This window comes from Embiotoca jacksoni, unplaced genomic scaffold, assembly GCF_022577435.1.
Source record: "Embiotoca jacksoni isolate LCO1_2020_lvr unplaced genomic scaffold, fEmbJac1.0.p SCAF_11, whole genome shotgun sequence".
Lineage (NCBI taxonomy): Eukaryota > Metazoa > Chordata > Actinopteri > Embiotocidae > Embiotoca > Embiotoca jacksoni.
In genome coordinates this window covers 5,554,777-5,581,416 of record NW_027185241.1, presented here as the reverse complement: position 1 = coordinate 5,581,416, position 26,640 = coordinate 5,554,777, and the positions used below count along the sequence as shown (strand labels likewise).

Genomic DNA, 26,640 nt, shown 5'->3' with positions numbered 1-26,640 from the left:
CCATGCAGCTAGCTGGGTGTGAGAGTGGTTATTGGGAAATGTCTGTGCTGATCAGTCAGTTGTCTGGTACAAAGAGGTTGGTGGTATGGTGGAGGAGTGACCGCAGGCCTCCCCTGGAGACAGCAGGGAAAGTGACGCAGTGAGGTCAGGGTTGGAGGAGGAGAGGGCACAGAGGTATGATGATAGGCTGGGGGGGGTACATGGTTGAAATTCAAGGATAAGGTTTCCAAACCTCTGCAGTGAAATGCATTGCGATGAGCTCTGGCCTAATTATAGAGGAGTGGGTCTGGGGGATGGGGATGTTTGGCAGAGAGGTTAGGAGTCACACTGTGAAAGGGTGGAAATGGGTGAATGTCAAATTGGAGGGCAGACAGGGTGGCATGCCAGCAAACCAAAGGGAGGCAGTCATTTTATGTCAAATCGGTTTAATAATGAGCGAAACTGGTGCCACATACTGTACACATGTAAGAAGAACAGAGCATTTCCTGCTAGACAGACAGTGTGAGCATCCTATGACAAAAATAAACCGCCTTTACTGCATACATACTGCAAATAAAGTGACAGGAGAAAACATTACAATCAGTGACCTTTCACAAAACACAATTATTTTATGTACAGCATAGAGCTTATTAAGTGAGTCCATACAATTCTGATATACAAAATGGTATTTTAATCCATTGTCACAGTTGATTATGTTCATTTTACGTTCATCTGATACACTGAAGCAGCATTCACCCAACAACTGTAAAAGACATATAAGAAATAATGACTAAGGCCTCTTGTTTATCAAGTGTTGTTATATAGCTTCATAGGATTTACTGCTAGAATATACTGTCTTATTTTATTTATATAGCAACATGTTACAAATATAATGGGTCATTGTTTTGATAGTAATCCGGACAGCCTCCATGCATTATCAAAAACATAGAAAGTGTTTGCTGATACCTGATATTAATACTTTCTGATGGTCAGACTATTTCTGCCTGAAGAAAATGATGAAAAGATAATTATATGAATTATAAATAAAAACAGGATAACTTGAAATCTTTTGACTTAACATGCATAATTTTGACCCATTCAGTCAAAATTTTGACTTTCCATTTCATAATTTGTGTTACATCCTCAAAAGAAGAAGACATTTAAGCAAGGGCCTCAAAACAACATATGCGGGGGTGGATAAATAAGTTCTGAGACTGCTCCTTTTGTGGGCGAACAATGCGTAGCAGCGTGACGTGCAATGAGCGGGAGGAAGGTATAACCCTAATGAGTAAGTGTTAAATATTTTGTTGCTTGATCAAAATCCGCACCAGAGTTAAAAAAAAAAAAAAAAATGTGTGAGCAGTGGTCCGGGTGCGTTGGTGATGTCTTATGCACCTGAAATGTGAGCAGTGAGCACACATTAAAGTTTGTGACAAATGATTGGGAAAAAGAAAGAAGCAGCAGGGAGAAAAATCTAGCGAGTTGGTGTGGTAGAGAGCGACGCTTGTGTTATTGTGGGTGAGAAACCTGCGCATTTTTAACGCACTGTGAGAAGGCCCATTGTCATTTTGGAGAACCGAAGTGCCATCGCGCCACAGTTCAGGTCATTTTTACTTAATGTTTTTCCTCACATGCCTCAGAAGTTCACAGGAGGACTCAGTGTTGACAGTTTGACCCTGGCAGACAAATTCATGGTGCACAACCCCCCGAATACCAAAGAAAATCCACCTGGTTGCGCTACTGACCTGATGCGCCTTTGGGTTTTGGACAGTGACGTTCTGTCTTCGGAAACACTAATGTCATTCAGAACATCTCTCCCGGCTCATTGTTTCATTGCCATAGGCTTTTTGAAGCATTTCAAGGGTCTCCGCTGCTGATTTTCAGAGTTGGCCTAAGAATTTGATTTGCAGACATGTCCACAGAGAAATCGCCACGCACACAGACCAGTGCCCACAAAAATGGGTTTAACTCAGGTGCTGATTTTTATCCAGTGCCAAAATTTGTAACACTTACTCATTAGGGTTATACCTTCATTCTGCATGTGCATGTGGCAGTGCTGCGCATGATTCACTTGCAACAGGAGCAGTTTTCGGAACTTATTGATCCACCCTCATAGTTCTGTTCAAGTGACAAAGTCTTCCAACAACTGTAAATTTTACAGAAGCAAATGAGAAAGTCAGTTAACGTCATCATGGAGCAACAAAGCCCATGTAGGGATGATGTTTGGGTGGGTGGACGGGTCAACAAATCATTAGAGTTTAATACGACAGACTACTGTTCATTTCACATTTTCAACTGGTAATGTTGTTTTAGTTTGACCACAATTGTCTTCTGATCTTAACCACATGTTTATCATTCTAAACATAATGATGGAGGTCAACTATCCTTGGTTTTTTTTAACCTCAACATGATATCCTAAACTACATTTTCATAGATAAAACCAAGCTGATCAGCAGCTCAATTATCTAACAATCTAAACCTTAAACATTGATGTTACATCATAAAACAAATACATTTCTCAACAATGATTTGCAGTGAGAGCACAGAAATATAATCATCCTATTGTTGAATTAAGTGTGGGTTTTTTTTTCTTGTTGGCACATCTGGGCTTACATGTAAAACAGACAACAAAAAGTTTTAAAATAGAAAAGTGTCTGAGCAATAAAAAAAAAAACTTACGCTATTCTAGTCAAAAGACTAGGTTTAAGTGTGGTTGCACAGCTACAGGCCGGCTAACAAGCCTATTGGCGACACTTGTTTAAGTAAACACAACATCCAGCTAAAAAGAGTCAGCAGCAGCTCTGTCGTTCCTTCTATTTTCTACTAAAAATACCAAAAATGTAATATAGCAAAATCTACCTCTGGAGGCCTGACTACGTTGTGAATGTGTTGCTGGCTCCTCTTCATAAACTTGATTAAGACCTTGTGTGACTTCTCTGGCAAATTAACCACCAAGCGGAAGCTCAATGTCACAGCTGTCAGAAGTGGGTTTTTACTTGCTCTCAAACAAGACATCAAGAATACTGTGTGCATATTTCATGCATCCAGCTGCTAGGTGGCGTTGTTTTTGTGTGGCAAACATTTCTGCCAGGGACTGAAGGGAAGAGAGAGGATGATGAAGAGGAAACCTCCGAAAATAAGAATGGCTCCCGCTGAGCCCACACAGGCAACAGACCAGGACAGCTCATGGTGTAAAGGTATGGAGTGGTCACTGGACATCAAGGCCAGCACAGACTGGTGGAATACCAGGACAGAGAGGAGGACCAGTACACCTACACACATAAATAAAAGTATTGAAAGTCATAACCCACTCTTATAAACTTTTGGGCCAAGTTTATTTAAATTAGAAACATGGGGGTGATAACCCGAGTCTCTAAAAACTCTACTCTCAAAAGTCTGACGGGCAGCTGTAAAATATTAAGACTATAATCTTAAGAGAAAAGTCAGGTCCTACCAGAGAGGATGAAACAGAAGGAGGCTGGCTTGAGGAAGAACTGCTCTCCTTTGCTGAGGGACATGCCAATACAGAGGGAGCCCATCACCATCATTGTCAGACTCAAAAGGGCCAAGACGGCGGCAGCTAGATTCAGATCTGTGAAGGGGAGCGGAGAGAAATTAGAAAAGGGAATATAAAGTGCAAAAAAAAAAGTGTTTGAGGAAATACGTGGAAAAATTAGAGCAGGTAAAGTTGATATCCAGAACTGAATGCGGCCAGAAATCTGAAGCAAAGACAGCAGATGTTAGTTGTTTAATTGAAACAGATATTGCACCACCTCAGTAAGTCTGATTCTGCTAGGATTCTAGTTGATTCTATCCGATGTGTTGGAATACAAACATCATGTTAACTGTGCCACTTCTCACACTGGCTCTGTTTGAAACAGATTTTACTGGCATTTAAAGCAAGAACAGGTGCAACCCAAAAATCTGATCAACATTTCACAATAACCAGAGCCAGTTCTGTGTTTTTTTACACTCCACCACATAGTAGATATTATTTGATTAATAAAAAACATAACAGATAACAGGAATGGTCTTGTTAGTGGAGGAGGAAATAAGCCAGATGGAGGTGAGATAAATAACAGAAACCATATTGAAAAGATTGTCAGCAGTTTTGTTTCTGTCTGAATTCAATTTAAATTGTTTTCTTAATCAGACTGCAAAGTGGTAGAAATGACTGTGTTGGTCTATCAACTTGGCAACTATTTTAATCCAGACTTAATTACAATAAAAGTTTGTAAATGTATTGGTTTATTGCTCAGAGTTAGAATGCTAAGATGCTAAACTAAGGTGAAGACGATAAATATTATAGAGCAACCACTTAGCACATTAGAATTGAATTCGTTCGCACAAATTAAATAAATAATTCTGACAGTACACAAGGTAAAGTCAGGTATTACAGCCGCAAGTAACATTTGGTGCATCATGTAAGGGACTTAACTCGCATTTGGTAAGTTAAAGACGTTATGTTATGTAGGCTAAGTAACTTAAGTTATTTGAAACAAATCCTGTGTTTGGTTGGATGCGACCTTCACCCTACGCAGATCTCATCACTCTCTTCTACCCTCGTTATACATGCTTGTTCTTTTCACACCTGGAGAGGCAGGCGTACATGTTTTGGTGTTATACGAAAGGCTGCGCTCCACTCCTAATCTTGTTTTACATATTTATATATTTTTCCTATTTTCCAAACATACAATTGTAGGCCACAATTTGAAAATAAACCTTAAAAGACGTGAAACCTGGTTGATGCGAATTAATCATCACACCGAGCATTTATTCACTTTATGCTTTGTGTTGTACCACAGAGTGTTTAGAATAGTCTACCTTGTTGGCGCCTTATAGTGGTTAAAGGAAATTCAGACATCTGAGAGCTGTCTGTACTTTTATGTAAAAACAAAAAGGATTTGGTGATGGTGATGATATAATTATATTCAAGGTTACAATGCAACTTCTAAAGGCAGTTCTTTCTAACGGGTCTCATACAGTGGGTACGGAAAGTATTCAGACCCCTTTAAATTTTTCACTCTTTGTTTCATTGCAGCCATTTGCTAAAAATCAAAAAAGTAAATTTTATTTCTCATTAATGTACACTCAGAACCTCATCTTGACAGAAAAAAACAGAAATGTAGAAATTTGTGCAAATTTATTAAAAAAGAAAAACTGAAATATCACATGGTCATAAGTATTCAGACCCTTTGCTCAGTATTGAGTAGAAGCACCCTTTTGAGCTAGTACAGCCATGAGTCTTCTTGGGAATGATGCAACAAGCTTTTCACACCTGGATTTGGGGATCCTCTGCCATTCTTCCTTGCAGATCCTCTCCAGTTCCGTCATGTTGGATGGTGAACGTTGGTGGACAGCCATTTTCAGGTCTCTCCAGAGATGCTCAATTGGGTTTAGGTCAGGGCTCTGGCTGGGCCAGTCAAGAATGGTCACAGAGTTGTTCCGAAGCCACTCCTTTGTTATTTTAGCTGTGTGCTTAGGGTCATTGTCTTGTTGGAAGGTGAACCTTTGGCCCAGTCTGAGGTCCAGAGCACTCTGGAAGAGGTTTTCTTCCAGGATATCTCTGTACTTGGCCGCATTCATCTTTCCTTCAATTGCAACCAGTCGTCCTGTCCCTGCAGCTGAAAAACACCCCCATAGCATGATGCTGCCACCACCATGTTTCACTGTTGGGATTGTATTGGGCAGGTGATGAGCAGTGCCTGGTTTTCTCCACACATACCGCTTAGAATTAACGCCAAAAAGTTCAATCTTGGTCTCATCAGACCAGAGAATCTTATTTCTCATAGTCTGGGAGTCCTTCATGTGTTTTTTGGCAAACTCTATGCGGGCTTTCATATGTCTTGCACTGAGGAGAGGCTTCTGTCGGGCCACTCTGCCATAAAGCCCCGACTGGTGGAGAGCTGCAGTGATAGTTGACTTTGTGGAACTTTCTCCCATCTCCCTACTGCATCTCTGGAGCTCAGCCACAGTGATCTTTGGGTTCTTCTTTACCTCTCTCACCAAGGCTCTTCTCCCACGATTGCTCAGTTTGGCTGGACGGCCAGGTCTAGGAAGAGTTCTGGTCGTCCCAAACTTCTTCCATTTAAGGATTATGGAGGCCACTGTGCTCTTAGGAACCTTGAGTGCTGCAGAAATTATTTTGCAACCTTGGCCAGATCTGTGCCTTGCCACAATTCTGTCTCTGAGCTCCTTGGACAGTTCCTTCGACCTCATGATTCTCATTTGCTCTGACATGCACTGTGAGCTGTAAGGTCTTATATAGACAGGTGTGTGCCTTTCCTAATCAAGTCCAATCAGTTTAATTAAACACAGCTGGACTCCAATGAAGGAGTAGAACCATCTCAAGGAGGATCAGAAGAAATGGACAGCATGTGAGTTAAATATGAGTGTCACAGCAAAGGGTCTGAATACTTATGACCATGTGATATTTCAGTTTTTCTTTTTTAATAAATTTGCACAAATTTCTACATTTCTGTTTTTTTCTGTCAACATGGGGTGCTTAGTGTACATTAATGAGAAATAAAATTAACTTTTTTTGATTTTAGCAAATGGCTGCAATGAAACAAAGAGTGAAAAATGTAAAGGGGTCTGAATACTTTCTGTACCCACTGTATGTCAAATGTCAGAGGTTCCTTGAATAGATAACCAACTCTGTTTGCTGTACTCTTGACCAAAAGATAAACACAGTGCATCTGGAAAGTATTCACAGCGCTTCACTTTTTCCACATTTTGTTATATTACAGCCTTATTCCAAAATGGATTAAATTCATTTTTTCCCCTCAAAATTCTACACACAATACCCCATAATGACAACGTGAAATACATTTTTTAGAATTTTTTGCAAATCTATTAAAATCAAAAACGAAAAAAAACACATGTACATAAGTATTCACAGCCTTTGCCATGACACTCAAAATTGAGCTCAGGTGCATCCTATTTCCATTGATCATCCTTGAGATGTTTCTACAACTTGATTGGAGTCCACCTGTGGTAAATTCAGTTGATTGGACATGATTTGGAAAGACACACACCGTCTATATAAGGTCCCACAGTTGACAGTGCATGTCAGAGCACAAACCAAGCCATGAAGTCCAAAGTATTGTCTGCAGACCTCCGAGACAGAATTGTATCGAGGCACAGATCTGGGGAAGGGTTCAGAAAAATTTCTGCAGCATTGAAAGTCCCAATGAGCACAGTGGCCTCCATCATCTGTAAATGGAAGAAGTTTGGAACCACCAGGACTCTTCCTAGAGTTGACCGCCCGGCCAAACTGAGCGATCGGGGGAGAAGGGCCTTAGTCAGGGAGGTGACCAAGAACCCAATGGTCACTCTGACAGAGCTCCAGCGTTGCTCTGTGAAGAGAGGAGAACCTTCCAGAAGGACAACCATCTCTGCAGCACTCCACCAAGCAGGCCTGTATGGTAGAGTGGCCAGACGGAAGCCACTCCTCAGTAAAAGGCACATGACAGCCCACCTGGAGTTTACCAAAAGGCACCTGAAGGACTGTCAGACCATGAGAAACTAAATTCTCTGGTCTGATGAAACAAAGATTGAACTCTTTGGCCTGAATGCCAAGCGTCATGTTTGGAGGAAACCAGGCACCGCTCATCACCTGGCCAATACCATCGCTACGGTGAAGCATGGTGGTGGCAGCATCATGCTGTGGGGATGTTTTTCAGCAGCAGGAACTGGGAGACTAGTCAGGATGGAGGGAAAGATGAATGCAGCAATGTACAGAGACATCCTTGATGAAAACCTTCTCCAGAGCGCTCTGGACCTCAGACTGGGGCGAAGGTTCATCTTCCAACAGGACAACGACCCGAAGCACACAGCCAAGATAACAAAGGAATGGCTTCGGGACAACTCTGTGAATGTCTTTGAGAGGCCCAGGCAGAGCCCAGACTTGAACCCGGTTGAACATCTCTGGAGAGATCTGAAAATGGCTGTGCACCGACGCTCCCCATCCAAACTGATGGAGCTTGAGAGGTCCTGCAAAGAAGAATGGGAGAAACTGCCCAAGAATAGGTGTGCCAAGCTTATAGCATCATACTCAAAAAGACTTGAGGCTGTAATTTCTGCCAAAGCTGCTTCAACAAAGTATTGAGCAAAGGCTGTGAATACTTATGTACGTGTTATATTTTCGTTCTTTATTTTTAATAGATTTGCAAAAATTTTAAACAAACTATTTTCACTTTGTCATTATGGGATATTGCGTGTAGAATTTTGAGGGAAAAAATGAATTTAATCCATTTTGGAATAAGGCTGTAACATAACAAAATGTGTAAAAAGTGAAGGGCTGTGAATACTTTCCAGATGCACTGTACAGTATGTATAGACGCGTTTTACTGATGTTAGCATTAAGTCTCAGCCAGCTAATTTTCAAACTGCACTGAAACCAGTGGCTCCCTGGGCAGCAACGTAAACACATTAATCAGCCTGATAGCTTATGGCTTGCTTTGGAAAATGGGTGGCAGTGGAAGTTAATTGGCTAAAACATGCAATAACCACCAGTACGGTCCTGTGAGCACCACAGAGAGCATCTTTATTGATAGTAGCTGTTGGTGTGTATCTGTGTGTACAGGAAAAAGTGCGGGGGAAAGTATAATGTCTCACTCTTGTTAGTCGTCTTCTTGAACATGACTGCGTTCTCCCCAGAGGTGAAGAATTTGAAGTAGGTGCAGTTGGAGTCTGTGGGTATAAAGAAAAGATCAGAAAGACACACACACACACACACACTCCTATGGATGGCTGCTGGTCTTCTCTGATGTTCCTACTATGCATCCATGCACTCTGTCCTTCCAGGCATCATTCCTATTTATATCCAAGTGTAGAGCATTAGCTGAAATACTCTGAGACACACACATACTTTCCAGCACTGCACATATGGTGCCGCCAGAGAGGGTGAGAGATGGTAAAACACTAAGGGTGGATGGCAGAGGGGGGAAAAAGGGGTAGGCAGGGAGAAGGGGCAGATGGAGGATAAAGGAGAGACATCGCTACAGAAGAGGGAAAGAGGATGTTTGGGCTGATGCAAGAAGTATGGATACAGGCTCAGAGGATGAGATAGAGGGAAAGGGAGTAGTGGGTTGCAGGCAGATGGAGGGGTGGTGAGTGAAGGGAAAGAGAGAGGGGAGCCACAGATGGAGAAGGAGGTGAGGGGAGCAGAGGATGTCAAGAGGGGGAGGAAACACAGAGGGGTTGGTTAATACTTTATAATATATAATAGCAGATATAGACTCTCCCTCAGTCCCTGTCTGTCCCTCTTCTTCATTCCCCCCTCTCTATATTTAGACAAAAACTGTGAAGTAGTCAGATTCCACTTGGCTTCGCAAGCGCAGTGATGACTTTCAGCCACTGAAAATGATGTGGTCCAAGATGACCACATGCATGTACACACACACGGTAACACATTTCTTCCACACACAAATATGCCAGTGCCTGAGCATATTTGCAACCGTTTTTCATTGAAACAGACCCACCATTTATCAGCCTACTGATTTTGTAACACATTATGCTATCACAGTCAAATGGTTTGTCTCTCGCTTCCCCTGCTGAGACTATAATTATTGAGCCGTCATGTTCCTTTCCAGCAGGCATCGAAGATGGATAGCTGGTCTCGAGATGACAGACAGGGCATCAGCAGGCCGCACTTTGCTCGGGACGGCAGCCAGAGGCATGTAAACAGGGATGTGAAATGGAGAAGCAGAGATGGCAAAAACAGTTGTTTTCCTACAAACATGATGAGCCCACGGCCATCTGCGACAGGCGGCGTGGGCCAACAGTGTTAGGACGTGTGAGGGAGATTGTCAGAAGCATACTGGCTTCTCTCACACACCAACAGACCGTCTTGAAGTCATATCTACGAGCTACAAGCAGCCAGAGATTCAGAACACTTGAGCAGGAAAGATGTATTAGTCCTTGAAATCTGGACAGAAAAACAATGTCAAGACACATCATTCAAGGTGATATATGAGAATAATCTTCAGGCATATATGGGATATCTATATCTATATGGGAGTCTGTAGGTGGAGACTTTTTGGTTTTCCCCCAAGCTCTGCTGTGTCTCTGCAGATTCCCTGAGACAGGCAGTGATTCCAGTAGCAGCATCTTGTGCCTATCTATATCTTCCAATACCTGCCTCTCTCCATCTCTGGACTCCCTTTTCAGACAGAAATAGGTCATTGTGCAGATAATCGACGCACTCTGGTGAACCTAACCACGGTCAAGTTGAATAAAGTGCTTTTTGAAAGGAGCTGTCACAACTCTAAACACGGATGTCCGTCAACACAATAAACCTGTGGTCTGCCCCTTTATCACCTATCTGTACTGTGTGTACAACAGCAGATGATCAGGTAAGAGAAAACCTTACTATTAATAACGCTTCATTCCACAGATCATGTCATAAATGACAAAGAATATATTATATATTGTACCTGCGTACTGCTTTGTGTTGTTACGGGACTGTAGGGGGAGTAGACCTGAAAACAGCCTCCCTGTAGTTGTGTACTTCGTTCCACTGGATCTGTTTCCAAACATCGTATGTCTTTAATGATTCAATTTGCACATTATCTGTAGGATGACCTAGATACATATGTATGCAGCCGGCTTCACATAGCCAACTATCCCCTCTTTATTCTTTTACATTTACATATTCATTTACAGTGGATTTGTGCATACACAGGGGAAATTTTTTTTTAAATGTATACAAGAAATCATACATATGTTGCACAGAAATCTGAAGACTGTCTTGGGAGGATGCAAATTATTTTCATTAAACTTAGGTCTTCACAGGGCTTTTTTCTCATGGGCTCAGATATAAAAACCTACAGATGTGAGCATATTCCCGTATCGCATCATACATCATATTAGTTATGGCTGCTCCCTCTGTTTTCACATCAGTGGTGATGGCAAAGAAAATTTGTGGCAATTAAATGTACATGTTTTTCCTCAGTGATGTCAACAACTTCTCGACAACCTTTCAACAACACCTTTTCTGTTAATCCACTTTTATACTGATGCACACGGTGTAACATGGACGCAGCCTCATGGTGCATTGCAGAAAAGCATCACCTGCTCAACTCCTAGACAGCACAGTAAGCAGACAGACAGATGAATACACACTCATAAAAGACACACACCAGCCAGAGGTCTCACCTCCAGGTAGTTCAGCAGGGCCGCAGCTTGTCCTCTCTGGGTCTATGTCAGCCACCCATAGGGTGCGGATGCAGCCCTTCCACAGGCCATAATGGGCCATCTGGCAGGTCTGGTTGCCACTGAAATTCTTTGGTTGGGCCAGCTCTACCCAAAACTCTGTCCCCATGCCCAACACCGTCAGGGTTACACCAACGATAGACACGAAGAAGGCCAGCTTGATCTTCCCCTCCTGGCTGTCACTCATCTTGTGGATCCGTCTCTGTCCTCTTCCCCCTTTCATTCCACCCAAACCCCCCCCTTGTCCAGCCCCTCCCACCCCGATGCGACCCTCCTCATCCTGCTGAACAAAGAAGTTGGACCACATACTGATGTCAAGGGGCCAGAGCCGAGGAAGGCCGGGGACTGGGAGACTTGGGATGAAAGTTAGAGGAGCAAATGATAGATGAAAAGATGGAATAGGTTAACAAGAAGAAAATGGTGAGAAGTTCAGGGTTTGGACATTTTAAAAACAGTATATTAAAGGGTAAACAGCTATCAGTTATCCTGTGATGAACAGGTAAATAAACAAGATCAAGTAAAAATAAAAGGGCTGGACACTTTAATTTGACAAAAAGAGATGTGAATAGAGCTCCACTGAAGTAGGTGAATGGATGAAGTAAGGTAATGATAAAATGGGAAGAGACAGAGGCGAGGACCAGGAGAGCCAATGTCTGTTTTCCGTCCAGTCCTCTGAAATAGAGAGATGAAACAGAAAGATGAAAGAGCAGCCAGCATATGCTTCACCAGAGCAAAATCCTTTCATCACCAGCGTAATATTTAATTTCCAACAGCTTTATCAGCATCTACAGTATTCCCTCCCTAAAAGCCATACGACATGCTCTCAGCCAACAATAGATAAGCCATATGGCATTTCCCTGAAAGGCAGATTTTGCTTCAGATGAAGAAACAATTGGGCTGGATGAGCTCGTGGAGTGGGTTCGTGCCGGGTCAAGGTGAGCGATAACACCACAGCACCTACTAGGCCACCCATATTCTATTTTCCCAGAGGAGTTTACAGCAGATCTTTTCCCAGAGCAGATACACTAGCTGTGGCTGAGATACAGATCCCCTCGGATCTGAGGGGATAATGGGTTGCCACAAATATATCTCCCATCCGGCACTACGTGTACCAGGAAACACTGGGATCCTGCAGCTATGACTGTTCACATGCATGTGTGTTTCTGTGTGTGTGTGTGTGAGAGACATGCACTGTAGTTGAGTCCTGGCTTGTAAAGTTGTTCCTATTATTCCAAATTATTCCAAAGTGAGGGTCCTTTGGAGTGGTTTAAACAATGCAAGAGACAGGCACAGCGGTGTCGCCAGTCTGTGCAGGGTGCATGAGAGGTGATAATTCAAGCTTGAACCTTCTGACAGAGTCAGGGGCTGCAGTAATTAACTCTGCTGTGCAGTCCAACAGGTCACAGAGTGGAGGCAAGAGGTTTGGCCAGTTAGGCAGGCAGCACCAGCAGGCCACACACAGTTGGCGGATCACTTAATTGAGAGCTTTGCACTGACCGATTCAGAGGTTTTTTTTTTATAGGCACCACACCACATGAACCCAAGTCCTTTGTGTATATTTTTCAGTATACAACTATGAAAGAAACAGTTTTCAAAGTCAGAATTTTGAAGCATCTAAAGTCTGAGTAATATTATCAAAACAGTTTAAAGTAATAACCAGAAGAAAAAGAAACAAAAAACAAAAAACAAAAAAAACATTGATCTTTGATCATAGTAGTAGATATATGAGTTATTTAGAACTGAAACAATTAGAATGAAGGACAAATATTTAACCAACAACTACAGGACATGTTGAAAGATATTGGAGTTATTCTTTTAAAAACTCCAATTATCTCCTTCCAGGTTTCATGACATCACAAACTAAGGATATTTGAGTTTTAATGAAAAAAAATGTTTTGAAGACATCATCCTTTGCTTTAGAACTTATAAGTACATAATTATCAGTTGATAAATATTAATATTTGTAATTGCACAAAAATAAGCGTTAGTTACAGACATAGAATAAAATTATGACAAAGTTTTTAAGAATATTTTCAGGTAGACATTCTTTACCACATAGAAAATTTGTGCAAAATAAGATACATATCCAACTGTTACGCATTTCATTTGAGTAAATTCGTCAAACGCGTAAAGCACAAATTTAGATACATTATTGCGGTAGCTGTAATCAAAAGGCTCTGAGAGAGTAAACATATTTGCTGAAGAACATCATGTGATACAACTGAAAGCTCCAGGCCAGCAGGAAATGGGCCTTCTGATTAGAGGTGTTTTGACAACTGATTGTGTCCAATTTTAATTACAACATACTCATACTAATTAATTTGGAGCACAGAGCAGTAACATGATGAGATTACATCATCACAATATGATTCTGCCAAGTCGATAAACAATGTTGTCGATTTATCACGCAGCACTAATTATAAAAAAGATATATATATATATATATATATATATATATATATATAGAGAGAGAGAGAGAGAGAGAGAGAGAGAGAGAGAGAGAGAGAGAGAGAGAGAGAGAGAGAGAGATACAATCTGGTTACAATAAAAGCTGACAAAAAAAAACAACAGATATTTGCATGTCACTAATGAACCAAAAGTCTCTGTTAGACGGCCCCTCCAATATTAGGTGTAATAAAGAATATCAAGACTGTGCTGCTGACAGCCAAGTTTATAGTCATAGAATTCCAAACCTTGATCAAATTACAACCATATTAAAACCACATGATGATCAGCGGGGTCAGAGACCTCAGGCTGAGGGCAGATAACACAAACAAGTGCTGACTTTGTAATAAAAGATCACCTACAGCAGTGTTTACACACTCATGTAGTTAATAATGTCGTGAAAGGTGCTATGGTGCGCCAACCTAAACTCTACAGCAGCGGAGCAGAGGAACGATTTGTGCACACAGATGCATTTTATGTTGTAAAAATTAGGAAGTCTTACAATCGTTTCAACACTGACAGCCACCGGCACCCGTTTGACATGTGGGCATAAGAAAGCAATGGCTGACTAATGCACTTTATTGAAAAGAAGGAGAAGTCTGACCTGTTTGGTGTGTGTTGTTCAGTTCAGGAGGAAGAGACGCTTGAAACTTAATAGAGGGGGAGAGTCAGGGAGAGAGAGGAGGGGGGGGGGGGGGGGGGGGGAAGGGGTGGGTACATAAGAGTTATGGAAAGTGAGTGTAAAGGGGTGGGCTGCAGTCTGGTTGGTTAACACTGTTGATGATTAAATGCGTGTACGTTTGTGTCACTGGTGTTTGGCCCCCAGACTGTGCTTGCACCTCGTGTTCAGCGCCCTGTTCATACTCCATACATGTTTGAAATTTTAAATCCACGAGGAAAGGTGCTGCAGGGTGGTCTGCTCACATCATGACAGTCCAGCCAGCATGATTCAAAACATGTCTGTATCTGTGACAGCCTTGCTGCTTGTGTGTGTGTGTGTGTGTGTGTGTGTGTCTATTTTAGACAGCCACCTGTTAATGACATTAAGTAAGGGTGAAGGAGGAGCCTGTGTTTATATGAGGGGCCAGGATAGCATTTTACCGCAACACAATATACTGTGAGTGAAAGTGAAATGGGGGTTTGGAAAGAGCAACACACAGGGACACATATGGAGAAAGAAAAAGACAAGAGATGGAAGAGAGATAAAAAAAAAAAAAAAAAAAAAAAAAAAAAAAAAAAAAAAAGCGAGAGGATGTCTGAGGTAGATGAAGAAATGGACGACCGTAGCTGAAATGAAGTGGATTAGAGAGGAAAATGAGAATGTGCAGCCCCATTTCATTCCTCACTGAACAAGGTCCAGGGAGACTTGAGAGACTCAGCCTGGTCTGTGTGGAAAGCTTTTCTCGCGGCCCAGCCCTGCTTGGCTGTTCTACAGTTTAGGTTACATACGTGGCACAGAAAAAAAAAAAAAAAAAAAAAAAAAAAAAAAAAAGGGGGGGGGGGGGGTGGTGGGTGAGGTAGGGGCAGAGAGGGGATGCAAGCGCAGAGCGAGTCGGGGACAGCAGCGCAGAACAGGAGACAATCAGAGAAAAGGGTCGAAAGAGGCTGTAGGCTGTGACAGAAAAATAAACACCTGCAAATGTCCAGACCAGTCGAACTTCGTTTCTTTTTTTTTTTTTTTCAGAGGCTGCAGAGAAGCCACGGTGCAGTGTGTGTGTGTGTGTGTGTGTGTGTGTGTGTGTGCGCGCACGCACACTTTTTCAGAGAGACATGTTCAACACATGACAGCCGTGATAAATTGCCTTATGCGGAGGACAGCGATCTGTTTTAATCCGCATATGTGCGTCTAGTCTTTAAAGTGACTTTGCCTCTAATTAAACACACTATCTCTGCCCCTCCGTCACAAGTGAAAAATAGAGAGTGTCTGCACACGGTCGGAGGCCATCAATAATCTACAGTATGGCCGACGCGAACAATCTTGTCCCTGCATCGCTCAAGTGCCCCCTGTCAGCAGTGCAGATTTATGCTGGAGCACTCCGAGCTGCACACATGCATGCTCATGTATGCACCCATGCGCACACGGACCGCACGTGCGCGCGTCACAGCTGCACACATTTCTTATTTTAATGTTGCTAAGTGACTTTGAGTACTTGCCTGTTTAAAGGATACATCTGATGAGATCTGCTATTTTTCTTTCTAACAACAACAAACTAACAATGAAATGATCAAACTGTGAGTACTGAACGTGTACCCCGGGCCTTATGTAGCGTATCCCACTATGTCATAGAGCTTTATGTCTACTGAGTGACATCATCACGACCTATAACGTAAGCACTGTAATGTTTTTTTGTTTTTTTTTCAGTTGATTCCACATTCATCATTCAGGTGCTTTCATAAACACAAGTTATGTGCTGAATGTTTGAGTAAAGTGTCCAGCTGTTTCTTCAGATAATTTAGCTTCTTTACATTGAAAGAATACATAATTGTGACCCGTTTCAAAGATCTACGTCTTTATTCAAAGTCCTATTGTGATTTATTTTACAGGCTACATCTTAAAGTCCTTTTTCATGATACATTTCACTTCTTTAACACCCTGTTGCTTAAATGCAAGCTGGGCCGTGTTCACAGAGTGCTGCATCCATCCTACTCCAGTGTTGCACTCTCCCCGTGCTGCAGTGTTCTTTCTGAATGAGGATCAATGGGGAGGCACTGCCCAGAATGACAATGACCATCACCAGAGTCGTACACTCGCCACTAGAGGGAGATCACGTGTTTACAATCCTCACTGCAGCATCAGGCCTGGGGAGGTATGCTAATAACATTAAATAGTTCTCATGATAAGCATGCCAGAGTAGATCTATAACAGAGGCGGGTCAGTTTTACATGTTAACCTCTGGTGGATTTGGCTTCAGCTGCATGAGAGCGCTGCTGATTTATCTCTGTCCTCGGGGAGCGACAGTGTTGCATCAGAGGCCCTGCTGCTGGGTTTTGTGCAGCGGGGTGCAGCGATGCAGATGGAGATGGGCAGTAGAGAGCTGACACAGGACATTATTGCATGTCACAGCGTTGTTGCTTTTCTGTTTTACATGGAGTCCCTGTTGAATAAGTCAGACAGGCCTTTATGGGATTCATGGCTGCTGACCAACACTGTGTCCTTAGAAGCAGAAATAAACATTTGCCTGCAGAGGAGAAAATACGAGTTTGAATTTTATGTGCGTCGATTAAAACCTCAACAATTTAAAAAAAAAAAAAAAAAAAAAAAAAATGTGCAGGGTGAGGATAAAAAAAAAAGATCATCTCGACCTTATTTAAGCGAACCAACACTGTTTAAATACACAATATTGCATGACCATTTTTAAATTTTTTTTTATTTAAGCCTTGTAGGCCCTTCGAGATGTAATATTAACCAAACACAAAAAGCAGTTGTTTTAAGTTTGGACCTTTTGTATCTTATAAATCAAAGTGCATACTTATTTGGAAAACAATATCATATATTGAATTTCATTTGTACAATTTGGTTTAACAAACAAACTGGACAAGTACACAGTATATATACACACACATGTATGTTTATGTATGCCACATTACATAAATGGTGTGTTTTTTGCAAATGTGAAATAGCTCCATCATTTGGACATTACTATTAACTACAAGGTTTGCTAAATATGTCATCAGCTGAATTAAGCTGACTGGACATGGATCCATTCTACTCCATAATTAACTGTGCTCCAGTGTGGGGAGTGGATGTGAGCGAGTGTGAGAGGAAGCACAAAGAAAGCAGTCATGTAAATTCAGTTTTTAATCAACATTTGAAAACAAATTGGACAAATGAAAGACTGCTTCCGCTTTTAGAAACTAAATGTGGCTTTTAGGTTTTTAAATCATTTAAGAAATCACATTTTTTTTTCTCAGAGAAAAAAAGAACAAGAAAATCAAAGACACCGACACTGAAAAAGCAGATTTTCAGAAAACAAGGAGTAACATCTAAAAAGTGTTATCAGCCGACACAACCTCTCTTCAGCAGTCTTAAGCGACCCAAGTTATCAAATGAAAGCATAGTCTCAAGCCCGTACAGTGTGAACGTGTGGTCCTCCGAGAGTAAAGGGCAGAAGATGAGGGAGGCGAGAGAAAAGCAAATTTGGATTAAGTACATGAGTTTCAAAAATATGAAAACTCGTGAAAACCAAACACTAAAGTGAGAAATGATTTTGTTTAAATTCAGCTGTGAGAATCATTTGTCTGCCTGCTTTAAATTTTTCATTGATCTACAAAGAGGCCTAATTTCTAGAAAAGAGATTGCAATTTTACTTTAAATTCTTCAATGTGGAAAAGCTATTGAATAATTTTTGAACAAATTCAGCTGGAGATTAACCGGAAAGAGAAGCTTGGAGGGTTTTGGTTTCAATTTGCAGTACAACATGAGTCGTGGGTGTTAGTCACGTGTTTATTTGGTCTTGTCAAAGAGGTGAGACGTTGCACACAAAAAAAAAAAAAAAAAAAAAAAAAAAAAAAGAACAACCATCTTACATCCCAAATCTGCTGGGCGACAAGGAAAAATGAGAAGTGACTAAAGTACAAGATAGTGACACATATGAACATACAGACATCTTTGATAGAGGGGCAAGCCAAATTTCTCTCCATAGCAAATTGACGCGTGATAACATTAAGGCTTGTTGGTAAGGAAGATATATTTTCCCTATTAAATACCAATCTGTTTTCCTCTCCCAGTCTGTCTTTACTTCGTCTTTAATTGAATATCAGGGCTGAAATGCTGAGACAAAACAATCTCAACTTTAAAAAGCTCCTCGCATAAGATGAACGTGAAAGAAGTTACAGAAAATGGTTAAAAAAAAAAAAAAAAATTTAAAAGGGAAAATCAGACTATCATAACTAATAATGTTCTTGTCTGCAGTTCATGTTATTCTGTGGCCTGGGTACAAGGTGATATTACAGCTGAAATTAGGGAAGCTACACACAGTATCAGAACAATTACAGTTGACATTCAGATAAAGAGTCCAATCAGACAATCTAAGAATCGTCCTGAGGGGGGCAGCAGTCTGATGAAAATGAAGGAACATGAGGAAATGACAAAAAACAAAAATCCAAAAATTCCTTTTGCCTTTCTAATGGTGATGACAAAACCGACATGAATGTTACAGATACTGAATATCTACATTAGATGGTCAAACAAAAATGCCCTCCACCTACCCCACATCTGCCTTTCACAAACTCCTGTTTTTAACCCTCTTCTCAATCAGAACCATCCAGTCAGTTCCCTACTGCAACTTCTTCCTAATGTACTTAAAACAGGCTACCTCCATTTAAATACAAACCTTAAAGTGTGGCACCCCCCTCCCTCCCAAAAATGACATCCCTGTCTCACAAAGTATAAAAATTGTTAACCCCACCCTGGACCTATTATTACACACATTTCTCAAAAATCTTTTGACTTCCCCGCCCACACCGCTAGCTCCCACACCTGGCCCCCTCTGTTGTTGACTAAATATAAACCCCACCTATTCTCCTCCTGTTCCAATTATCTTTATTAACTGCTGGACATTTCATGTAGATCTCAAATCACAAGTTGGGTATCACCAAAGTCATTTTTTTGAATGACAAATACTCCCAGATCTACCTGAAATGTTGCTCTACTGAATCACTGCGGGGGGCTGACTTGGAAATGGGCAGCACACATCCCTATCCCTCCCTCCCTCCCTCACCCTCCCTCACCCTCCCCCTCTTATCTTCATGCCTCCTCTACCAGAAGTCCCGGCGGTGATAGGCGTCTGGATCGCAGTATTTGGTCACCACCACCCTGTTGGCAAACTTCCTGCCTGTCAGCCCCTGCATGGCCTTCTGGGAGTCAAAAACTGACATGAACTCCACAAAGATCTGTAGAGGAGTACAAAAAAATAAAAATAAATAAACAATCAGGGGGATGACTAACAAATTATAGCATTGTTCATCATTACAGATTCATTAGGACAAATGACAAATTCGGATTACTGAATCAGTAAAAGTTCGTACCTTGCCAGTCCCTGGGACTTCCAGGCCGTCGACAGGTCGAGGGATCTCGATGCTCTTAACTTGGCCGTACTTGCTGCACTCGTCCCTGACATCCTCCACAATTTCCTCATATTCTTCATCATCCAGCAGCTCCTCTGGGGCCACCATGTTCATCAGACACAGCACCTCAGTGGGCAGGCCGCCCATCTGGGTCACAGAGCTGTTCAGACCTGGAACCTGCAGCGTCACCGGGGTCTGGTTTATACTTGTCTGGAAGAACAGACACAAAAAGGTTAAAACAGGACTGCGGTGCATTTCACAACACAGCTTGCTCTAGTATTTATGTCAAGCTGCATAACATCACAATATCATTAAGTGTAGGCCTTATTAGCAAAAACTAATGCGTCATATTTATCATTTTCATATACTGAAGTGGAAAGGGTCCCACTGTTACTACTTAATGTGAGTGGCAACAACTTTAAATGTCACTCAAGACTGGTGGGTGTGAAGTCGAATGAATTTTAGGGCAGCGCTCGGCATGCTGCTTGTGCCATGACGTCAAACTCAACTCTGGCACAGATGATTTCAGCACTTGATGTGTCTGCCAAATCTTTTTTGCATCCAAAATGTGCATTAACTTCACTTAACAGAAAATATTTAGACGAGCACTTGTTAACAGTGTGAACAGTTGAAGAGAAGCAGATAATTCGCTGTAGTAGATCAAATAAGCAACTTCTCTTTATCCATTTTAAGAAACTCTAAAACAGCATCCAGCCGCCCACCACCCTACTGTCATCTGTCCAGCCCCTGGACACTCACCAGAGTGGCGTTCTTGGATCCCACGCTGGCTCTTTGCACCAGGAGCTTCTTGTCTCCCAGCTGCATGCCATTCAGTCCAGCAATAGCCTATAATGATATTAATGTTTAATATCATGCTTTCAAAAACTCATCATAAATATGACATTTTATTTCTTCTGGTTACCTGGTCATTAAGGTTGACGTCGACATATTCACAGAAGGCATATCCTTTGGATAGGCCTGTGGCGCTGTCCTTCACCAGGTTAAAGGCCTTCAGAGGGCCAAATGATGTCAACAGCTCCTTCACCTGAGACAAAGAAGAGTCCGATATTTCCAAACGTTTCCACTAACTCCAGACATCCTCATCAAGACTCCCAGTTTATTATTGCCACTGATGATGGGGCTACATCTTTGCATGCTAGAGTATAATATGATCATTCTTCTGTTGACATGTCCCCCTCAGTATTTAAACAGTAACTTTGTTTTTGTGTTTCAATATCGATGAAAATGTAAAAGAAATGATTAATATTTGTATTAAAGAGAATGCCGTGAAAGGGTAACGTGGGGCTCTTTGAATTCCCAGACCAGCGATCAATACGGGACTCCTCGCATAATTTAAGGAAAATATTACAAATACAACAATACTAAAATCCATGTTTAGGGTAATTAATACCGTTTTAGAATGGGAAGTAAGTGTATTTTGCTGTACAACTGTTGGATGTTTGCTGTAACCCAGTCTGGAAACACTGACCTGGTCATCATTCAGGTAGTTGGGCAAGCCGCCAATGAAGAGCTTGTGAGCCGAGTCTGGCACCACTGTGGACACCACACCTACGCAGGGCACAGAAACAACAGCAGGAAACATAAAATGTGAAGCAAAGAGTAAGTCCATGTAGAGAATAATTTAGATTACTCATGAATTATGCCACAAGTACTTAAGGTTAAAAACCATTAATTGTCTGTGTACCAGGCACATAGACACTGGGGTTCTCGCTCATGCCGGGCAAGGGCTGGTAATCATGGGGACGGCGGATCTTGAGACTCTGGCCTTGAAAGATGATGCCATCAAAGGCCATTGCCTGTGTTGTTTCATCCACTGAACGGAACTACACAGAAACAAAATAACAGTCGATTCAATTCAAAACAATATCTTTAAACCAGGATTCATTGTTAAACCCACGGAGAACAAATTATGTTCACGAGGTTATCGGCGAACCTCAAGGAAGGCAAAATTCTTATCCTGGTTGATCTGTACTGCAAGGACAGGGTTTCCAGGGGCCTGAGTAAGACCACCCAAACGCATCTGGGCATTGAAGAAGTCCATCATTGACTCCTACACAAGCAGGGGAAAAAACAAAAATGAAACAGAGTTAATATCTACATTCATTAAATTAACTTAGAATATTATGCTACACGCGGACGAAAGAGACAGGCGAGTTACTCCAAGATGTTCATAACCTTGGACCAAAAGCTACTTTGGACCCGTTACTCACCTCTGTGATCCCAAAGGGGATGTTTCCCACGTAGAGCCGGCGGGCCTGCCGGGTCATCTGGCTGCCCACGACAGGTACAGGGGTGGGAGTAACAGCCAGGCCATCTGGAGTCATGGTCGGCAGGAGGGCTGTGGCTGGGATCTGCCCTGCAGCTGGAGAGCAAAGACAGGGAATGTTCAACAACATAATAATGATCTTTTTATCCAACTATAGTGCACCTTAAATGTGCACATTAAAGACATGCCTCAGTGAAGTAAGGTAGCACTACCTATTGTAACATAATATATCGGTTACGATGAAATGAGATTTTAACTCTGAAGGCAGGAAACCCAGAAAACTGACCCACTAACAGAAGAAAACTACGACAGTTACCTTGCATTGCTTTGTACTGCATGGGAGTGATGTGTTCGAAACCAGGAGGAGGGACATCCCAGTACTTCTTCACCTTCTTCTTCTTCTCGCGGTGGGGAGAACGGCTGTTTGAGAAAGAGGAAGAAATTTGAAGTAAGAATAAAAATGAACACGCAACTCATATCCGTCATTGGCTCAGCAGTGAACTACTAGACCAGGCGATGGATCATGTTTTCAGAAATATACAACAAAATGTAACTTTTGAGGGGGGCTGCATCAATCAAGCATTTTAAAACTGATGGTAAGGAAGGGATAGAAACCCCCATCCAGGCAGGTAACTACACAATAAGTAAATGGTACATAGAATCAGAGCCAGGTCATTGTATTGCAGTTGCTGCACAAACCAGCTTTGTGTTATTTTGCTGTATTACCTTCCAGCATTGTCCTGGGGGTAGCTGGTTGGTGAGCTGAAATGACATTGGAAGGGTTTCACATTTCTCTCAAATAAACATCACATTAACCAACATTTCCACTTCACAAAAGGAGAACCTGAATCTCGATGGCCCTAATCGAATACAAAAAAAACTAATCAGGAGCGCTGGCGATCTATGCGTTTCTAAAAGTGAGTCATTCATTGAGCCTCACAGCTGACATGCAATACCACTGATAAACAACTAAATGCAATGAAAGCAGAAATGTTATCTTCAAAACGCAGCAGCTGCAAAGGGGAGGGGTCAGACTTTACATCTTCTGACCGGGGGCTCACACTGCATAACTGCAAGACGTTTTACGAAGAGAAACTGTCACACCAGAGATCACATTCACAGCCAACAACAAGCAGAGTTGACAAGCATTAAAAGTCCCCGACAGAAGGAATATAGTGAAACGGATATCACAGAGATGTCTGGTTTTAAACAAAAATCTGCAATTTGTGTAATGTAACCCTGAGATGACTACCAATACCCGATTTACTGTAATTTTCAAAAGCTAGCAAGCTCGACACTTTATCATGAGCAAAAAGATATACAGGTGTTATGTGTACAGGAGCTTGTGAGGTTGCCTGACAACAGACAGGCTTGTCACCTTGGTATCACAGCCGCTGTTCTGGGAGGAACTCGCACCTGAATGAAAATGTTCTCAGCGACAGGCCTGAAGAGATTTCATCAAACACAGACTCAGGCTCATCGTGAGACAAAACACACACGTACTAAGTGGGAGCATGTTTCAAAGACATTAGATATTATGCAACACCAGAGAGAATATGCAAAGCAGACTTCTATTATTACCAGTGGGTGCGTTTTTGATTCTGGGATGGAGCTGAAACTCTTCATTAAACCCTTTATAACGTTAAGTCTTGACATTCATAAAAACGTTAAGTCGTCAAGGTGGCAAAATTAGTGGCAACAGCTGTTGCTTTGTGTGTTCAAAAGTGTGAGGCAAAATTATTACAATGTCATTAGCACCCGTGACAGAGGTAATATAAAAATAACAACAGCCAACATAGACAATGTTTAAGTAAACCCGTTAGTCAATTAATATTAACAAACTAAATATTTCATATGCTAAATTGCAGTGAGTTTTCCATGGCCTAAATCACAAAGCCAAACTAGCTCATCTAAAAACAGTAGTCTATGTTTGTGAATTTGCTTTGTTACCCAGAATTGGATCTAACTATAATACTAAGACAGGAAGAAATACCCACGTATGAGAAGATGATGGCAACAGTCTTGGGAGGAGAGGGCTGGCACTTTTATAATCAAGACAAATACATTTACAGTTTAATGTTTTGTGTGCATTTGCTTGAGTGTGGAATTTGCAGCCAATTATTGTACCGCAGGCAACTGGCTAGAAGCCACACTCAAGTCGAGGGTGCAGAGGACTTTTTTTCTTTTTCTTTTTTTTTTTAAATACAAAAAAAAAAATGTGTATGTGCATGTTTAGGTCAATGCCAAATTAAAAAGTGGGTACATGCTTGTGAAACCCACCTTCGCTCTGAGACAAATGCTGAATGTGATGCAGGCCTTAAAACCCATAACTTTCTTCTTTAATATACCGAGACGATTTCTAAAAAAACCCAATATAATCCAAACCATTCTTTGGGGTTACATGTGCTTCAGATACACACTTATATTTGATGTGTGGTAATTATATGATCTTTAAAGGCCAGTATGAAGGGATAGTTGATGATGTATGACCCAGACGTTTTTCACAGCATGTTGGTCCAGGTGTGATTGGTACTAACCTGCGCCTGTGTCTCCGTTCCTTACTTTCCCCACGGCGGTCCCTGCTGCGTCTGTCCCTGTCTCTGCTCCTCCTTTTCCTCTCTCTGCTGCGGCTGCGGGAGGAGGACCGACGGTGGTGGCGGTTCTCTTTGTCCCTTTCAGCTACATGAACAGAGACTTTATTAACTGACAGATCTGTGTGCATATATATGGAATACACAACTCGCTAGGGCTGGGCAATTTTGACAAACTCAAATATCACACTTTTTTTTTTTTATTACATATTTCACACTTTTTTTTTTTTTTTTTTTTAAACATACCTTGATATTGCAACAATATTGTAGGGCTGACAACTGGTGCTTTCACAAAATCTTTAAATTATATGTTTGATCAATAATCCTCAGTAATGTGTGTAAAGGCAAATAAGAGAACAACTAGAACTGTGTTAGTTCAGAAAATGACATCACTTTAGTGTTATCCAACCTTTAAAACAGGAAAATGACAACAATTATGCCATATCACAATGTCGGAAATGTAAAACAACATCTAGTTTTATATCAAGATACAATAACATATCCAAGGAAATCTACTCAAAGATTACATCTAAATGACTGCTAAATTGACTGGCTTCAGAAACTAGGCAAAAGACAGCTACACAGCTGAGTATAGATTTGTCCAACATACTCTGAATGACATCGCAATACTGAAGTCGATATAGAGTATAACATTTATAACCACAGCTTTGACGGTAGCGGGAAGATACAGACAAGGGTTTAAAATGGAGAAGATTGTGGTTTGATTTTTTTTGTTTTGTTTTTGTTTTTGTTTTCAAATATCACAATATTGCAATCCGAGAAGCTCAAGGGCGCCAATAACCATCATCCATTACCTAAAAACAGTGTGTTGAGTGTAGATCTGGGTTAACGAGAGCTTCGTATGGGATATAAGGGTAGTAGGTTTTGTTGATGGTGTTACCGGTTGGTGGTAAACAGCATCGGAAGTGCTCCGTGAGCGCAACAGCTGCAAATAATGAACGCTAGATGCCCCCCACCACCCACCTCTCAATTATTCAGTCAGCTGGCCCTGGCAGCACCACCGCGAAATAGCCTCCCCCCCCCCTTTGCTTTGAAGAAACAATGCGAGTTACCGTTATCTAACTCAGGTGCCGACAACAGCAGGAAAGAAAATAAACATGACATCACTTTACATTCGCCATAATCACCTCATCCGCACAGCCCCATAACATCTCCGAGGGTTTAAAAGACCGCGAGCTTAATCATTTGCTTTACGGTCTTCCAGTCGATAGACATGTCCGCGGTCGGGCTTTCACAGGCGGGCGGACAATTTTCAATCGGAAAAAAAGTACCACATTAGTTTTCTGGAGTGCAAAATGGTTTTAATTTACCTTGTTTGTTTTCTGATAGCTGTCTTTCGAATTCGTCGAAGTCCGACATCTCTCGAGCCGAAGGCTGCTTACGCTTTCAGGGACTGCGTTGTTCAGTCGGCGGCGGCTAGCTTCAGCTAGCAACAAAGTGAACTGGACTTTTTTTTTTTTTTTTTTTTTAAACCCCTCGATGGTGTAGCTCCAGTAAGTTAGCGTCAACTAGCAGCTCGCTTCACAACAGACTTATCGAAAAAAGGCGAACTGGCGCGCACATTAGCGGTGTGATGTTTCTTCACAACGTAACAGACAGAATCATTGAGAAAGGAAACGTGGGTTAGCCTGCTAATGTTAAGCTAACTAGCTTTGTAGCAAAGTCCAGAAGAAAAAGGCCTCCCTTGTGGAAGCGACTACGAACAGCGAATGAATGAGACTTTTTCCCGAGCCTAGAGCCAATCCCGGGGGGTTCGCGGGGCCACGGGGTGCAGCTGTTTGACTTTACAAGCCGAATATATGGTCTTTCATTCGTTTGGAGGTAAAAGAAAACGATTAAGATTTCGGTATGCCCGCTTTTTCGCTCCGTCTCCCAGACACCCCGTGACACCGGAAGTTGATGATCGACACGTTTCCGGTGAGTGACGAAGTAAATGAGCTTATAGCTGCCGCTCCAGAGACACTGAGAGCAAATGTGAAATGTACCCCCCCCCTCCCCCCACCCCGTTTTGTCCAGTGCTTATGCCCTATTGTT

General features: G+C 41.8%; 2 protein-coding genes across 9 annotated transcripts; both read right to left on the bottom strand.

Annotated features, from left to right (window-relative positions):
• Positions 1 to 408: 408 nt before the first annotated feature.
• On the bottom strand, positions 409 to 14,295 carry cacng6b (calcium channel, voltage-dependent, gamma subunit 6b). The gene is made up of 5 exons (XM_069142595.1): positions 14,246 to 14,295; positions 11,140 to 11,868; positions 8,599 to 8,673; positions 3,434 to 3,571; positions 409 to 3,251 (listed from the first exon to the last, which is right to left on the bottom strand). Exons 2-5 carry the CDS (start codon positions 11,501 to 11,503, stop codon positions 3,031 to 3,033), a joined length of 798 nt encoding a protein of 265 aa, XP_068998696.1. The 5' UTR covers positions 11,504 to 11,868; positions 14,246 to 14,295; the 3' UTR covers positions 409 to 3,030.
• A 5,060-nt stretch (positions 14,296 to 19,355) lies between these two features.
• On the bottom strand, positions 19,356 to 26,518 carry u2af2a (U2 small nuclear RNA auxiliary factor 2a). Of its 8 annotated transcripts, none has more exons than XM_069142584.1 (14): positions 25,917 to 26,518; positions 24,532 to 24,673; positions 23,992 to 24,036; positions 23,373 to 23,438; positions 22,721 to 22,756; positions 22,311 to 22,414; positions 21,939 to 22,090; positions 21,662 to 21,778; positions 21,395 to 21,551; positions 21,197 to 21,276; positions 20,630 to 20,752; positions 20,467 to 20,553; positions 19,669 to 19,917; positions 19,356 to 19,533 (listed from the first exon to the last, which is right to left on the bottom strand). In XM_069142584.1, exons 1-14 carry the CDS (start codon positions 25,963 to 25,965, stop codon positions 19,399 to 19,401), a joined length of 1,542 nt encoding a protein of 513 aa, XP_068998685.1. In that variant the 5' UTR covers positions 25,966 to 26,518; the 3' UTR covers positions 19,356 to 19,398. The 8 variants fall into 8 exon arrangements, with proteins under 8 accessions (XP_068998685.1, XP_068998686.1, XP_068998688.1 ...); XM_069142585.1 differs by having other exon boundaries at positions 21,413 to 21,551; XM_069142587.1 differs by lacking the exon at positions 23,373 to 23,438.
• Between the last annotated feature and the right edge of the window lie 122 nt (positions 26,519 to 26,640).

Coding starts and splice junctions, on each gene's coding strand:
- u2af2a (XM_069142584.1), bottom strand. CDS start 25,965: ATGTCGGACTTCGACGAATTCGAAAGACAGCTATCAGAAAACAAACAA. Junction 24,674..25,916: donor GCTATCAGAAAACAAACAAG/GTAAATTAAAAC, acceptor CTGTTCATGTAG/CTGAAAGGGACAAAGAGAAC. Junction 22,415..22,720: donor CCCCAGGACAATGCTGGAAG/GTAATACAGCAA, acceptor TTTCTCAAACAG/CCGTTCTCCCCACCGCGAGA.
- cacng6b (XM_069142595.1), bottom strand. CDS start 11,503: ATGTGGTCCAACTTCTTTGTTCAGCAGGATGAGGAGGGTCGCATCGGG. Junction 8,674..11,139: donor CCCTGCTGAACTACCTGGAG/GTGAGACCTCTG, acceptor TTATACCCACAG/ACTCCAACTGCACCTACTTC. Junction 3,252..3,433: donor CTTCTGTTTCATCCTCTCTG/GTAGGACCTGAC, acceptor TTATGTGTGTAG/GTGTACTGGTCCTCCTCTCT.